Source organism: Macaca nemestrina, chromosome 9, assembly GCF_043159975.1.
Source record: "Macaca nemestrina isolate mMacNem1 chromosome 9, mMacNem.hap1, whole genome shotgun sequence".
Taxonomy (NCBI): domain Eukaryota; kingdom Metazoa; phylum Chordata; class Mammalia; order Primates; family Cercopithecidae; genus Macaca; species Macaca nemestrina.
The window spans coordinates 5,854,145-5,871,529 of NC_092133.1; the positions used below are offsets into that span (position 1 = coordinate 5,854,145).

General features: G+C 47.0%; 1 protein-coding gene across 1 annotated transcript; it reads left to right on the forward strand.

The window, feature by feature from the left end:
• The first annotated feature begins 295 nt into the window (after window positions 1-295).
• Window positions 296-15,489, forward strand: LOC105470562 (clarin 3). Its single transcript, XM_011722668.3, has 3 exons — window positions 296-685; window positions 9,471-9,650; window positions 14,917-15,489. Exons 1-3 carry the CDS (start codon window positions 457-459, stop codon window positions 15,186-15,188), a joined length of 681 nt encoding a protein of 226 aa, XP_011720970.2. The 5' UTR covers window positions 296-456; the 3' UTR covers window positions 15,189-15,489.
• Window positions 15,490-17,385: the final 1,896 nt, after the last annotated feature.

Below are 17,385 nucleotides of genomic sequence, written 5' to 3' on the forward strand. Positions count from 1 at the left end.
ATTCTTGGAGAAGTTGGGATTTCATGGTTGTTGTCTGCTAGACTCAGCAACACTTTGGGAATACAGATCCTCCACACCCTATTATTTAGGAATTCTACTCCTGTCATGATATGGTAGGCTAAACTTGCTTCCATGACACTTGGCCAAGGATTATAAATTAATTGTGTGATTGAGGAAGTCCCTGGGAAGACCATACCCACCCCTTGTTCATGCTGGTTGGCTGTAACCATAGCAGCCTCTTACTCCAGACCAAAGTTCAGCTACTGTAAATTTTATGACCATGTTCAGAGTTCAATGTCCATTAGCATAACCCTTCCTTAGGAAGAGTGAGATTTTATATTTGACAACAAAGTGCTACACTCTATTTCTAAGTACTAGACTTCAAATGATAAGGTCCAAAAGTATTATAAGAAGATATTCATTTTTTTGTCCTAGAGAACTTATTTTCCTGTGAAAATGCCTACCACAAAGAAGACATTGATGTTCTTATCAAGCTTTTTCACCAGCCTTGGGTCTTTCATTGTAATTTGCTCGATTCTTGGGACACAAGCATGGATCACCAGTACAATTGCTGTTAGAGACTCTGCTTCAAATGGGAGCATTTTCATCACTTATGGACTTTTTCATGGGGAAAGTAGTCAAGAATTGAGTCACGGACTTGCAGAACCAAACAAAAACTTTGCAGGTAAATGATAAACTAATTTGAATGGATATCATGAGATTGAATTCAGGTTTATGTCATTCTATATTTGGGCCAAATAACCATTCAAAAATAATTTCTTTGTAAGTTTTGGGTTAGGCTGACGATGCAAGTCTAATAATACAAGATAATTTTGGAAATTTGCCATGCCATTATTTGAGCTTCCTCAGTTCTGCTTGTGTCTATTAGTACAATAGTCTAAATCATTCCAGCAGTGGTGATATTTAAATAACACCTACCAAGTTGATTGACAAGTAAATAAGTAAAAATATGTGACAGCAATATGGCATTGAATAGCCAGTAGGAATGCATGTTTTAACTGTATTGACTGGGTTTTTAGTTGGACCCACAACCTCTGTCTAGAATTTCACAAGTGGCATCTATGCAGGAAAGAGTAAAATGGGAAATTAATTATCTCTGTTTCTCAAGTTCATTTCTTTAACTGATTTGAATTTACCTCCAAAATATCTAATCGTTGGGAATTATATTAAATTTCCATTAATTTATTAATTGTATATTTGATAGGAATTCCTAAACTTTTTATTTCCTGATTTCTTATATAATAATGCCATCCTCTCAATGGAAGAATATTAAAAGTTCATTGAGAATAATAAGTTGATTTAGCTACTTATTTGGCTTTTGAAGTTTGATACCTACCTTCATGTTTTCTAAATTTAAAAACATTTGTAAGTTATGTAACACATTAAATGGACTTTGTTTTGAACAAAGTTGTATGCTAGTATTATACAGACATTACTGGGTATCATACAATCATTACCTTTTGACTCATAAATATGCATCATTTTCTACCCTATACACATGTAATGTTTAGTCCTTGTGTAATGCAAAAAGAAGTTTGAGTCCTGGACACTAGCTGTAGGTTCTAGCTCTAGTGTGTTTATGACTTTGTTAATGAAACTATTTTCTTAAATCCAAAGCAGCCTGGTTGTGTTCCCAAGTTATACATTTGTCATTTAGATGTTAGCAAAAGCAGCGTCTCCCCGGGCATTGCCAGAGCCTTTCAGGGACATCTCCTCTGGTGTCAACCTCAGCTTCCCATAAGGATGGGGAACATTGGCTTTCCAGCAACTTTCAAAGACTCAGTCATGCTTTCAGTTATATGAATAGCATTTTCAAAACCAAAAAGTGTCCTGAAACCTCAGACACATTTAAAAAATTGTAAGAGACAAAACCTACCAGTTTTTTTTTGGTTTCCATATGGTGTCTGTTTGGAACCAGTTGATTTCCAATTTGAGATAAATGGCTTCAAAGAAAGCATCAACTATCTCTATGCATGGAGACTCAGAGGAGGCCAGGATGGGTCAGGACCTGGCTCTAAAGCCCTGTGTGCATGCAGGTGAGCATGGTGATGTCAGAGGACCAGAGCAGGCACTCGTCCCTGAAAGGGCCCAGGGCCAGGTAGGTGCGGCAGCCCAGGTGAGAGCACAGTGAGGCAGAATATTTGCCTTCCCTTTGCTGGATCTCTACTTTCAGTCTTTGTTACTGAGGAGCCACATTCTGACTTTCCACAAGTCACTGCCCAACCTCCTGGTGCTGCAGAAGGTGAACCGCCACCCAATGAATGAAGGTGCTGCACTGTCACTCTGGTTGACACCTAAGGACCCCTCAGAGCCTAGGGGGCCTTCATTGCCAATGATTGTAATAATCGTTGAGCTTGAACACCTGTAAGCAGTTCTTTCAGACAGGGGAAAGTCATCTTACTGGAACCTTCAACTTGTGGTGTTCAGCTGCTAACAATCCTGGGACGCTTCACCTGGGAGCAGCCCTGCAGTGTGCACAATGAGACATGGGTGCTCTCCTATGGTTTCTCATGGCCACCCGGGGCTTCTTTCAAATCAGAAACCAACCATGGGCAGTAGAATCAAATCTGTATAAATGCCCCTTTCTTGCCCAACAGTGGTGGACTGACCGTTCCAATTGAGAAGTTGACCACATGAGCTTCTTGGCTAGGGCGAGGTCACATCAAGAGTCTCCCAAGAGTAATAATTATTGCAAAGCTCTGCTGTATTTCTGCATGGTATTTATCACATTGAGCCAGTTTTGTCTGTAGATTTTGAAACAAAATAGCAGAAGGAAGCAATGACGGCTGATTTCAAAGTGCCAAAGTAATTCAGCCAACGTTGGTCAATCTGTGGGGAAAATCGTTCTTCAGACCTGGTAAGGAAATTCTCCAGTGTGTAACTTGGAGGGTACAGGCAGCTCAGGCTGACTGGCTGCATCCTGGTTTGCCCAACATCCAGATGAAAAGTGGCAGGTCCTGTATGTCCACCTGTGAGCAGGTTGTCTTTGCTACTCCCAAAGTTCTGGAGATCTGATTTCTGTTCCAAAACACTTCCCTGAGCAGCTGCTGCGTGTATGAGGGGCTCAGGAGACTGAAAGGAATTGCACATGGTTCCTGGCCTTGGAGGGCTCACCATCCAGTGTGAGAGAAAGACCCTTCCTCAGTTAAAATCGGTGCCCTGCACTCACTGCTGGGGCATGGTATGTGCAGGTCTGCATGGAAGCAAGGGTTTGGGGGGAACACATGCCTGCAAAGCCCCGTTGGAGGACAGAATCCTGAAAAATGAGCTGCTAGGAGGTGTAAGCTCACACTGTGGCCACCCACCTCCCTCTCAGTTCTGGATCTTGGGTGCCATGTAAAAGGAAGTCATTCCTTTAACTCTGTGTTTTGCAAATGTGGTCAGGATCCGGAAGCATGGTGTGCTCTGTTTCCTCACACTGGCAATCATGGCAAGATGAGTCATTCACATTTAGGACATGGAATTCCCGTGAATGTCATTTCAAATATTACTCAGCCTACGCGCTGACCAGAACGTATTTTTTACAGAATCATTTTGACAGGAAAAGTTTCTATGATAGTTTGTTGTTGTTGTTGTTGTTTTGTTTCATCACCCAGGCTGCTTCACACCCAGACTGGAGTGCAGTGGCGCTATCTCGGCTCACTGCAATTTCCACCTCCTGAGTTCAAGCAATTCTCGTGCCTCGGCCTCCCTAGTAGCTGGGGTTATAGGAATGTATACCACGGGTGGCTAAATTTTGTATTTTTAGTAGAGACAGGGTTTCACCATGTTGGCCAGGCTGGTGTCAAACTCCTGACCTCAAGTGATCTTCCCACCTTGGCCTCCCAAAGTGCTGGGATTACAGGCATGAGCCACCGCACCCGGCAAGACTTTTCTTTTCTGAGACAGGGTCTTGCTTTGTCGCCCAGTTTGGAGTGCCGTGGTGCCATCATAGCTCATTGCAGCCTCTACATCCTGGGCTCGAGAGATCCTCCTGCCTCAGCTTCTGGTGTAGCTGGGACCACAGGCAAGCACCACCACACCCAGCCACTTTTCTGATGTTTTGTGGAGACAGCGTGTCACCAGCCCAGGCTGGACTTGATTATGAGAGATATTTCTCCTCTTGTGACATTGCACTCTTTGTTCTCGGTTCCAAGAACAGTCTGATTTGCAGATATGTGGGACTTTGAGCAGTCACGTTGCCTGCAGCGGAAGGTAGAATCACCTGGGATGCGGGTGAAGCATCCCCACCTGGACCAGATGAATAGCAATCTCCGCGGGGTGAGGCCCTGACCTGCTCGTTTTTTAAAAAATCTTCCCAGGTGATCCTAATTCAGTGTTGACAACAACCAAGGCCAGGCACTAGAGTGACAGGCATTGCTGTACTGGGTATTGCTTTTTAAGTCCTTTGGATGTGGCCTGCTTGAAATTAAATTAATTGATTGGCAAAAAGCTCTAGACAACCTTGCAAAGGAAGCAAGGCCGACTGAGGGAAAGCTTGGCTCCCGGCTGGCCTTTCAGTGCTGCATCCGGGTCAGGACCCACTGCAGCTGGCGCGAGTCTCTCCCCACCTGGCACTTCCCCGCCCGCTAGTTCTCTTTTCTCCACCGACCTCCACGTGTTCTCAGGGAGCTCAACATTGCACCATTAGTCCAGGCTAAAAATAATTAGAAAAATAAATCTGCTGCAGAAACTAATGAATTGCAAAGAGAAGAACAAATGAAGTTTATTTCTCCAGAATTCATAAAGAGCCCCCACCTTACTACTCCTGTCCTGTCCGCATAAGGAGAGTCTCCTGGAGAGCAGTGTTCATCCTCTGCCCCGAGGGATGTCACCACACTGGGAGGGGAGAGTATAGAGGACAAACAGGGTGCCCGCCCAGGCTCAGGCCACTTCTCCCCAAGGAACCCTGGCAACTTTCTGAGAGGCTGGGGCACCAGCCTGGGCTCCCTGGGAGAGCTACCAGGTCACACTTGGAGATCTGTTGATAGAACGAGCTCCTCCCTCAGGTACTGGGAGCTGCCCTGTTCAGGCTCCCTGGTGACCAGGTGTTTATGGAGGGAGTCACGGTAATTCCCACCCATCCACTCACAAAGCCATGGGCTCTCCCTTGATGTCCGAGGACTTACCGAGAACCAGAACTCAAAAGGCAGATGGCCAGTGGGGCCTGAAGGGTTACATTTCCCTGCGTGGGGAGCCCGGATGTCCGGACGGCTCTCAGCGGCACCCATTATCCACTGCCCAGCAGCACGCTTCTGCCTCCCAGCTGCGGGATCTGCGGGTCAGGCGCTCTCCTCTGTGGCCACGTTGTTCTTGGCTGTTTCCTGGGACAATTAGCGCCACCTGTGAGGTGGCTTTCCTGATTCACACGCTTGCCCCCTAAAAGGAAGAAAAAGAACGGAATGTGTTTGCTAATTTTACAGGCAGAGAGCAGCTGTCAGATGCTATGTAAGTTTATTGTCATTTCATTCTTGATGACTTTCCCTGAATTTTCAGCTTTTATTGTCTAAGTTCTGAGCCAGGAGCTGGAGGGGAGATACAGCTGTCAGACCTGTGTGGCAGGAAATTCAGAAAGCCGGAAAATAATTTCAAAATCCAGCAGTTAGAATCAAGATGAATTGTCACCTTAAAATGCAGAAAATATGAGTCAACAGGCCCCAAATGACTCCCTTTGGAAAAGTCACATCATTAGACCTTACCAAAAGTCACAAACAAAGCTAAATTCAATTGTCACTTTCTAATTTACTCTGAAAAAAAAAAAATGGAATGTGAACTATTTACCAATGAATATCCAAAAACCGCTTTTACGAAGTGTGTGAAGCAGAAAAATACTGCAAGCCACTTCAGGGGCCTTGGACACAGCTTTTTAAATTTTTAAATTTTTGTTTTTGTTTTAACAGTGAAGTTTCTATTTTCTAGTTAAGTAACCAAATTACTTCTTACTGGTTACCAAACTTTGCTAAGGAGTGAGTTCATTTAGTCCCCAGCAAACTTTGGGATAGACCTCGGAGTTTCCCTTTAGCGTCCAGGAGGAGCTGGCGAGTGTGGGATGGGAAGCGATTCCCCTTATGGTGACTCAGCAGTGACTCAGCTGCAGCCTCTGACCTGTGCCCCTGAACAGGCGTGTCCTACGTGCTGTAGTTTTATTCCTCCTCTCTTCCGGTGTCATCCTCTACTACTTTCAAAACAAGTGTGTGCTAAATTGTAGCAATATGAATCCCGCATCCGCTGCACCTCCACAGTGCGCAATAGGCAGAGGCAAGAGACGTCACCTGAGGTCAGGGATGGGAACCATCCCAGCCCAGGTGGCCACATCCCACTCACCCAGAAGGCAGGCCCAGCAGGTCCCACCCATCCCCACCCAGGCAGCAGGCAGTGGCTGGTGTGACCCATGCCCCGCTAGAGCTCTTCCCTGGGATGCATAGCCCAAGACTATGCTGAGAATTTCACCGTGTTCTATGAGTTATTAGCAGAAATTTCAAAATAGTCCAGTCATCATTGAGCTCAAGTAGGCTGTACCTGTGCGAGCTGGACTTTGCTCACAGTCCCCAGTTCCACTTGAGGAGCAGAATGTTCCCTTGCCACGGTGGTGAAGCCATCAGCCTCATGCCACTGAGCTGAGGCTTGCCCGGTCATCTCCTGGTCTGCTCCCTTCTCCCATGGGTTTTCAAGGGACATGCGGCCATGCCAACCACTGTGAGGCATATCCACCTTGCCCTCCTCCTGCCCTTTTCTCTCTCCTGCCCTTTTCTTTCCTGCACTTTCTCACTCTCCCTTGCAGCCAGGGCCCTTGGGTTACCTGTCACTGCTGCTTCTGGGGCTTCTCCCACTCCTGGTCTAGGAAGCTCTACCCTGAGACCAGCACCACTTGGGATGCCCGCTCTCTCTGGATGAGCGTCTTTACCACAGGACCCTTTTGCCAGCAGCCCCTGAGGCTGTGTCTCAGGCACCTGGTTGCAAGCTGCCGGCCACATCTCCTTCATGCCTACTGTCTGTTCAGTGGGAGGAGACTTTTCTTCCTTGTAGAACACTGCTGATTAAAAAGCCAAAAAAGAAAACGATAGTGAACGGATAGAATTAAGAGGTTCAAAAATGGAGTGAGGATATCCTCCTGTCCAAGGGGAGTGTCGGGTCTCACTGGGAGCCCCGTGTCTATCTGGCCACGTGTGGTGGCTCATGCCTGTAATCCCAGCACTTTGGGAGGCCAAGGAGGGAGGATCACTTCAGCTCAGGAACTGGAGACCAGCCTGGGCAACATAGTGAGATCCTGTCCCTACAGAAAATTGTTTAAAAGGCTGGCCATGGTGGCTCACGCCTGTAATCCCAGCACTTTGGTAGGCCAAGGCAGGCAGATCACCTGATAGTGGGAGTTGGAGACCAGCCTGACCAACATGGAGAAACCCCATCTCTCCTAAAAATACAAAATTAGCCGGGCGTGGGGGCATATGCCTATAATCCCAGCTACTTGGAAGGCTGAGGAAGGACAATCGCTTGAACCCGGGAGGCAGAGGTTGGGGTGAACCGAGATCATGCCATTGCACTCCAGCCTGGGCAATAAGAGCAAAACTCCAACTCAAAAAGAAAAAATTTAAAAAAATCAGCTGAGCGTGGTTGTGGTGGCACATCCTGTAGTTCCAGCTACTCCGGAAGCTGAGGCAGGAGGATTCTTTGTTTGAACTCGGGAGATCAAGACTGCAGTGAGCGATGATCTTGCCACTGCACTCCAGTCTGGGTGACACAGCAAGACCCTGTCTCCAAAAAAAGAAGAAAAAAAGAGAAAGAGAAATAGAGTCAGAATAAAGTATGTGTAGCGGGCCAGGCTGTCAGGGACTCTGCAGTCACACCCAACAAAGAATACTCCAGAGACATGGGCTGTTAATCATGTTGGGATTTATATCCCTCCTCAAATATTTGGACAGGCTGCCAGGCAGGAAAGGAGCAAGTGAATTTTGTATGATTCCCAAAGGAGAATTAGGACCCCTGGGTTTAAGTTGTGGAAATGCAGATTTGGGCTCAGCATAAAGAGGCATTTTTCAATCATTACGGTGATGCGGGGAGGGAAAGGGGAGGGGACTTGGTGGCCCCTCCCATGGGTGCCCACAGCACCCTGGGGTCTCCCACCTCCCATGCCTGTTCTCTGAATTCTTTGTGACACTCTGGTTCCATTAGGAACTCCTTGACCTTCGATCCGTGGGCATACGCTGAGGGAATACCACCCCTAGGCCCAGGAAACAGAGATCCTCCTGGCCTTTTCGCTTTCTGTTCTTTCAAGCTGCTCCAGATAAAGATGTGAGGTCTCCAAGGCTCTCTCCCTGGAGATCAGAGAAACCAGCACGGAAAGAAAGAGACTTTCACTTGTTTTGACCCACCTGTTCCCAGTGATGTTGCTGTGGCCTTACTGTGACTCAGAACTTTCTCCCAAATCGCTTTCTCCCATGTCCTGGTGACTTTCGTGGAACGTCCCTGTAAACACTGTTTAATGTACTGGCCTCCTCCACAGGGCCTCACGCACCCTGACAGCCCGTGGCTGGGCTGGGCTTACATGTAAGTGCACCCCTGTGGTGCCTGGGCCTTGCATCCTCCACAAAAGAGCAGGTGGAGGATATGGCTGGTGGGGGTCAGAAGCCTGCAAAACCAGGAACCCAGGACTGACAGCCAGGGCACCTTTGCTTCATTTTATGAGTGTCCTTCTATGCCTGGAGCTACTCTGCACTTAAGAAATATGTACTTTTCATGCAATGCTGTTAGGATTCAGAAGAGTTCTCCTTGGAAAGCAGAGTCAAGGCTTACTCACGGGCAAATTCCCAACCGCCTCCAGCATTGGAGCCCTGTGGGCATCTGGTCCTCTCTGTCTCCAGGAAAGTGGAGTCTGAAGTAGGACTCACACCTCAATTTGCACTAACAGAAGTCAATTTCTTATGTCAGCCTTCAGCTTCCACTTTCCTGGTCACCTTTCTTAGCTTTTTCTCTGCTGATGCCACCCCTGACTCATGGAATTACCCCAGACACCACAGGGCTTATGGGATTCTCAGAGTGCACAAGTTTTCAGGGTGACCCGTCCTGTGAGTGCCTCCAAGTGGAAGCCGAGTTAGTGCTTAGAGCAACAGGGGCACTGATGAAACTGTGAAAAGCACCTTGGCAAGGACGGAGCCTGAGCTCATAGTGGGAAGGCTAGCCAGCCCTGCTGCCAGTATCCAGGAAGGCAAACTCTCTCCTAAGGGACTTCAAAACCAGGCTCAATATCCAGTTATCTGTAGTGTCGCGGTTATACCCATCCAACCACTGATTCAACAACCAGCCTCCTGTGGGGAATGCAGGTCTTATTCTTGCATGACTTGGAGGTTCCTGATATCTCTACTGACATCCAACAACTGCTAACTCAAGTACCTAAGAGGGTAGGGTGGGGAGGAATGCCAGCCCAGAGCTGGTATTTGCATTATGTGCTATGCACTCACAAAACATTATTTTAGTTTTAGGGATACTGAATAATTCTTCCCAAAAAACTCTGCATTTGGTGACTATCCTGTTCCTGGTCCTGAGTTTGCTCACGTCGCTCCTGAGCTCTGGGTTTACCTTCTACAACAGCATCAGCAACCCTTACCAGACGTTCCTGGGGCCGATGGGGGTGTACACCTGGAACGGGCTCAGCGGTGAGTGGCCCTGTGAGACCCGGTGCTCTGCAGAGGACCGCATCCCTCTTGTCCCCGTGTCTCCACCTCTCACACACGCATGAACATACAGTCACGTTTACACCAAGGAAACTATGAGGACCTCCCATGAGCTAAGGGCTGGGGTTTATTTTGTCAATCCAAAGTGTTTATGAAGCATCTCTGGAAATATAATTCTGTTTTAAATACACTATTGAGGAGACTTATAACAAGCCAGCCTTTGCTTTTGAGACTCTAACAGAAGAAGTCAAAATGCACAAAAGTCAACAAAATATTGACCGGGCTCCTGCCATGTGCTTAACTCCAAACTAAGCTCTGTGTGGCATATAGAAGCACACACATGTGCATACACATACACATGCACACACACACACATGTGCATACCCACACACACATGAACACACTGGCACACTCTTCCTTCTCTTTCCTCTTCCACATGACAAGAGTCCACTTAGTCTCCACACATGACATCTCTGCATGCTTGTGCCACAGAGCCACAGATAATGGCACATAAGAGAATCTGGGGGCAATACCTTTCTTGTGGGCTACCTGTGAGCCTGGAGTGTGGCTGGGTGGTGTTGCTTGGTTATTTTATTTGTTTCATGGGTGTGGTGCTGGGAGGATGGAGCCCAGATGGGAAGTGGGTCCCAGCTTTGACTCACAGTCTTTTGGCTTTCACTGGGTTTTGCCAGGGCTCTGCGGCTGCCCATCTGCCCAGAGCAGGGCCAGGGAAGTGCCTCTTTGCCCTGCTCAGCTGTCTTCAGGGCCTTGCTCCCCCCAGGCAGCCAGGTTTCCCCTGTTCTTTCCCTCTCTCCATCATTGCAACTGGACCTTGGGAATGAAGCCTGTCCTAAGGAAATGATTTCTGAGGTGGCTTCACAGAAGCTTCAGGTGACACATTTTAACACAGGCCTGAAATTTTCAAGCACAAGAAGGAGGCTCTGGATATCAGACATGTCAGGAAGCCTGAAAGGAGGGGCTGAGAGCAGCACCATCCTGTCCCTCCATTGGGTGTCATCCTTACCACGAGGCAGGTGCAGGTGGCTGGAGGAGGCCAGCAGCTCCATGCCATGTAGTAGAGATGTGCTGAGGAGTATGAACAACTGGCTCTCCAGTGGGGAGAAACAAAGAGAGAAAAAAGCCCTGGTGATTGGAATGGTGTAAGCACAGCCACGTGACCGTTTTCAAACTCCCAATGTGAGATCACTGATGTAGAGTTGAGATGTAAAAACCGGCCCCAGCGCAGCACAGGTAGGACGGTGAGGGATGCTTTTTAAAATGGAAAAGCATTAAGCCAGGACTACAGGTGGGCTGGGTTGCATTACATAATCACACCCCAGCTCCGAGGATTTGGGGTCAGGCTGGTTTAACCACATTCATATATGACTGGCTCTTTCTTTCTGTGCTTGTATTGCTTGGTGGTAAAAACAAATAAATCCCCCAATTTAAAGGGCAGCCACTGTGGATGAGGCACAACAGTCCTATAGAATGAATATCACTGCTTCTCTTTCTTAGAGCAGAGCTGAGTGTCAGAGGTTAAGGGACTTTGTTACAAAATCAGATATACTCACCTGAATGCCAGAGTCCTTTGCCCAAGCTACTTGCATGATGATGGTTCACCCCTGTCAACCAAAACCAAAGGTAAACCAATTGGTACCCATGGCCAGGGCAAAGAGATAGATTATTTTTACTTTTGCTGATGTAACTAAGAAAGCACGAGAAGCAGTGACTTCAGACACAGCTCGAGTTAGGGTCTTGGCCCGTGTCATGAGGACTGTTTCCTGCCATTGCTCCATCTATCAGAATCCTCGGTGTTGACTCCATCATTCATTAATTGGCTGGATCAATCCTCTTGAAGATAAGATGACTGCTGGCCACTCTGGGCTCATTGCTGATGGTGGCAGCCCCAGGAGAAAAAAACTTCTCATTTCCTTCAAATTCAAAGAAAGTCCTGGGCTACTTTGCACTGGCATTGCCCTTCTCCCATCCCTTGACCAATCTCTGTGGCCAGCAGGGTTGAATTCCCCAAGCCATCCACTGATTGACTAAGGCTACCTGCCCATCCTGGAGCTGGGGCTGGAGTCGGCCCTTCCCCAGCCACAGGGGTGAGTGGGAAAGGAAGACTGCGTTCCTGGAGGGAAAACAGGTGCCAGGGCCAGAGTGGAGGGCCAGGTGTGGCGCCGGCCAAACCACAGGGGCCCAGCATTGCTGTGTCTGCAGCCTGCAGGGTTCAAAGTCTGCCACCTCTTCCATAGGCTGTGGCTTCCACATCTTTGCTCCTCCACAGTGGAGTATGGGCTGGCTTTGCATATAGCAGAGGCCTCATGCATGTTTGGGAATAAAAACAGGGGCCAGACAGCCTCCCTGCAGCCCTGCCTACTCCTATCCACAAAGAATTATTGGATAGAGAGGGAATTCCTGCCACCTTCCTTTCCTGGCTCAGGGGCAAGTTCTCACACACAGAGGGAGGCTGTGAGGTGGGCAGAAAGCAGCCTGAGAGGTTGATGTGGAAGGAGCAGATTGCGTTCTGCTGCCTGCCTAGGAGAAGGCCTCGCACAGATTGGCTTCCTCTAAATGCCCCTTGAGGCTTCTTGACCCTAATGCTTTGATAGGCCTGACTTTTGCCCAAAGTAACCCTTTGAGGGCCCTGATTTTCTTCACAGGAGCTTTGAGGATTGGAGAACTTACTGAAACTCTCAGTTTCAAGGAGGCTCAGCCTGCAGAAGGGTTTGTGTGCAGAGATGCCTTAATTCTTGCCTTGGGTCATGGCTGTGGGAGAGCACGATCAGACTGACCTCTGGGAGTCCTGGGGCCAGAAGGAATTGCTCCAAACCCCTAGGGGCTGGATTTGAACAACCTCTGCTTAGCCAGCAGATGTTGGGTAGGGAAGGAAGTGGGTTTGCTGGCTTGTTTCTGATAGAAAGAAGCAGTTTCTGCTTTGAGGAGACAAATAGCAGTCTCACTTCCTAGGTTCCCGTGACCTCTGACCTCAGCCTACCCTCTGCACCACACTGACCTGATGAGGCTGCATCCTGACCTCAGGGGATAAAATTGTCGACTGAGAGAAGCTTGGAGCCAGAGGGAACTTTGCAGACCGCCTGTTCCAAATACATTTGTGTCTCAACTGGGGAACCCAGAGAGCAGAAAGGGATCAGTAGGTCACGGGGCCCGAGGGTCACAGACCAGGACAGAAGCCAGGGTCCGTGAGCCTTCCGAAGCTCCTCATCTACCCCGGGGCTTCCTCCAGCCCCTGTAAGTCCTTCTGTCCCAGAGGCTGGAGAAGCCTGGCAGGTAGAGGCTCTGGGCATCTCGTCACTACAGGGGACTCAGGTTGGCATTTTGCGTCTGTGTGTCAGCCCCTCCCGATTCAAATCAAAGTTCTAGGCAGCCCGCTCTGGAAAAAAGCATTTAGCCTATATTCATCCTGCCCCTTTATGATTAAGCTTTTATAAGAAACTTCACAAGAGGAAAATGAAAGATAATTAAGGCCGTGAGGCACCCGGAGAGCTTCAGAGGGCCAGGGCTTTTGTTCGGACAAATTATTGAGAAATAAAACCATTATGTTGAGGATGAAGGTCTGTCATCAAGGAGCGTTTAAAACATTCACCTCATACAAAGCCCCTCTAATTAAGGCCTTTTGAAGGACTGTTTGGAAGGTTTCCCTAGGTGTGGGTTATAGCAGGATACATTTGATGTCCACTGAGTTCCGGGTACGTGGCGGCAGACAGAGTCTCAAAGGGCTTCTGTGGCCAGGATCCCCTGGCGGCCCCCTCTGCACATCAAACCTCACTGGGTGAGCCTACTCACCGGCCTCATCACAGGCCCTGGAACATAGGCATCCTTATCCTCCACAACCTTTCTTTTAACAGCTTTATTGACACATGAGTCACACACCATATAATTCACCCATTAAAGTATACAATTTCATGGTTTTTTGTATGTTCTCAGACATGTGCAAGCCTCACCACTGCCAATTTTAGAATCTTTTGATCATCTTGAAAAGAAACCCCATGCCCGTTAGCTATCACCCCCTCCCAGCCCACTTCCAGCCCTAGGCAACCGCAAAAGCCCTAATCTACATTTTTTTTTGTTTGTTTGTTTCTATCTCATCCCCTTTGGAAGATGAGGAATGAGACTCAGAAAGGCTACATGACTCGTCCAAGTTCACCTAGCTAGGATTTGCAATCCTGTTCTCTCTGACTCCAGAACTACGTGCTTTTAACTAGACAAAAATGGCTCTCCCAAGTCTGTACTGAAGCATATTCTTTAAGGCCAGGCACAGTGGTTCACACTCAGCACTTTTGCAGGCAGAGGCAGGTGGATCACTTGAGTCCAGGAGTTCAAGACTAGCCTGGGCAATATAGAAAAAGCTGATCTCCACAAAAAATTAGCCAAGCATAGTGGCATGTGCCTGTAGTCAGCTAGTCAGGAGGCTGAGGTGGTAGGATCAATGGAGCCCAAGAGGTGGAGGTTCAGTAAGCTGAGATCATGCCACTGCACTTCAGAGCCCAGGGGACAGTGAGACCCCATCTCAAAACAAACAAAAAAGCATGTTTTCTAGTGAAGGATATTGTGAAGAATAAAAAAGGGAAGACAGAAACGTACAATAAGTTCTCTTCTCTAATGAGTTTTGTAAGGAGATCCCTCCTGATTAGACACTCTTGCCAGTGGCATCATATGCCATGAGATTCAAGCTCCTGGGATGGCATTTTTGTGGCTCGCAGGGCAGCCCAGTCTCGGTACCCAGTTCTTAGGACCCTGGGACCTCTCCCCAGCAGCTGAGCTTGTATCTCACAGTCCCAGTTGCTTCAGGCCCACTGCCCACCCAGGGTCTTTGTTGAGGCAGCTTCGTCCATCTGTGATGCCCTGTCCTTCCTCAGCTCTTCCCAGACCTCCTTATACAGCTTCTTTCTGAACTGTCCTATTCACTCATTCATTCAGCACACTACTACTGCATTCACCACCTAGGAAGTGCACTGTTTGGTAGACCAGTTGCACAACTACTTCTGAAAGCGTTTGAGTCAGCATGTTTGCTGTTGGTCATACACAGCCCTGCACAATCTTTAGTGTTCTATGCCTAGACATCTACTTTGTGTCTTACAATTTTGTATCTTCTCCCTAGTGCTTAAAAGAGTGTAAACTCCCATGCAGATACTCAATACATACCCACAGATATGTGTTCCGTAAAGATAAGTGACATTAAAAACTGTATCACTATGCCATGCATGAAACTCCATCTTCTTTGCAGCATCCTCCGTTTTTGTGACCATGATACTGTTTGTGGCGAACACACAGTCCAACCTTCTCTCCGAAGAGTTGTTCCACATGCTTTACCCGACAACCGCCAGTAAAGGAACGACCCACAGTTACGGATACTCGTTCTGGCTCATACTGCTCATCATTCTTCTAAATATAGTCACTGTAACTATCATCATTTTCTACCAGAAGGCCAGATACCAGCGGAAGCAGGAGCAGAGAAAACCGATGGAATATGCTCCAAGGGACGGAATTTTATTCTGAATTCTCTTTCACCTCATTTTGGCATTGCCTCTGTTTTACATCAGCCCTGAGTAGTAACTGGTCAGCTTCTCTGGACAATTCAGCATGGTAACGTGACTGTCATTGATGACAGTGTTTGTGTTTCGTGACACTGTATTCTTCATTGATGCTGTACTCCTGAAAAGTTTCTCCCACAAGGTTGGGGAAAATGAATGGGAAATATAGCCCGTCTGTGTGGCTTTCAAAGCAGTAGCATCATGACGAGCGTAACGACCCTTCTGACCTGGTCTCACGATCTGAAATAATAAAAGGTTGTATCATGTTTCTTTTCTTTGAGTATCTCAAAGCACTTCAGCTCCTATGATCTCATTCCCCTCAGGAGGGACCAGGTATTTTTATTCTACTCTATACATGAAGACTTCTGAGAACAGAGGGTTTCAGAACTCACCTTTCCAGGACCAAGTGCTGGAGGCAAAGAGAGACTTTGGAGTAAATGACTTGGTTCTCTGGACCCTCAGTTGCTGGCATATTCAAACCCAATGGTGGGTAAAAGTGATTATATGTGATCCTCAAACACATTTTTGAGATTCCAAGATGGGGTTTGGGTCAGAAAGAGAATAGAAATGAGAAGATCAAAGAGAAAAATGATAGCCCTGTGGTCTATATGGTAAAGAGGCTAAACATTATATTTTTGGTTTAATAGGATTGTGGTGAATTCAGTCAAAATGGAAATGAAACATTGCAGCAAGTTCTAGCAACCACCATGTCAACCAACAGCCTTAGTTTCTGTGGTGTAGACCCGGGTGTGGCAGGTCTGATGGGAGTGTGTCATCCATCAGCAGGCTCCTGCCCAGCTGGAGACTGAGGGAGAAATGGGTTGGAACACCGTGGCTTGCAGGCATTCATTCCTTGAGTCAGAGACAGGGCAAACGTGGAATGCGGGCATGGGGTAGGGTAGCCCTTTGAGAACAGATTGGGTGGTTCCCGGTTTCATGAGAAGCCAGTGGGCAACCAGGAAAATGTTTTAAAGGCAACAGAATGGATCTGACCTTCTTTCCAGTAGACTATTTTCCCAGAAAATCACTTTGAGAATCTTTTGCGCTTGACTAGTTCACAAGTTAGCCAGGTTGAACACTGATAGGGTTCTGAAATGATCACCTTGCATGTCTTGATGGGACTAGGGCCAAAAGGAGCATAATTTCCTGGGTGTGATTTGCAGAGCAGCATCTCTTTGGGCAGAAGAATATCTCATTTATGAAGCTACCAGGGATTAATGACCTTCTTACTCATTATTTTTTAACACTGTCTTAGAAAGAATATTTTTCATTTAAGAAATACACACAGGATACCTGAATGTGGCTAGCACAGTGCTAATCAGGGTGTCTGCCCCCATAGAGCTACTGTTGGACAGTTAAGACAGCTATTCAGAAAGCAATTGCTAAACTCCATTTAAAAGAGGTATTTAGTCACAAATTGTGCTCATTCGTTGAAAGGTCGGTTCTCTATCACATTCTGCCCTAAAGTCCTACTTATTCAAAGTTACTCTTAATATTAAATTTGAATGTATTTGTAAAAATCTGATCAACAGTGAGCATTTTCTAAATTCTTTGGATCTAGAAACACATTCTTTGAAAGCTTGCATTTTATATCAGATTTTAATAATGTGAACAAGCAATGAAGAGGAAACAGCTATAGATAACAAACCCGCAGAAACAATTGCTAAATAGGCACTCTCATCGTGTGTTTGTGTGAATGATTGTGTATCGTGGAGACAGCACTGCATTTATTCACCTCAGCATTGGAGCAGAGCTCGGTTTCCTTAGGGGGAAACATGTTCTTAGTACTTATATCACAAATGACCTTTAAAACGTGGGAAGCAGGTAAATGGAACTCTATTTCACAATTTGGGAGATGAAGAGAATGGTTTCCTTTATGTGTTTTAAGGCAGAAGATAATGAAACTACACATTCAAAGTCTGTAGAAATGGCTTTAATGCTATTCACAAGCACAGGTGGGTGTGCGTTTCACAAGCACAGGTGGGTGTGCGTTTCACAAGCACAGGTGGGTGTGCGGAAGGGTGAACACCTCCGTGCCTCGGCCTACAAGATGGGTGGATGGCATAGTGAGGCAACAATTCATTAGACAATGAATAGTAATTTGCTGTTTTAAAATGACTTAATAAATGGACATTGTTTTACATTTGGTGAATGGATTTGCC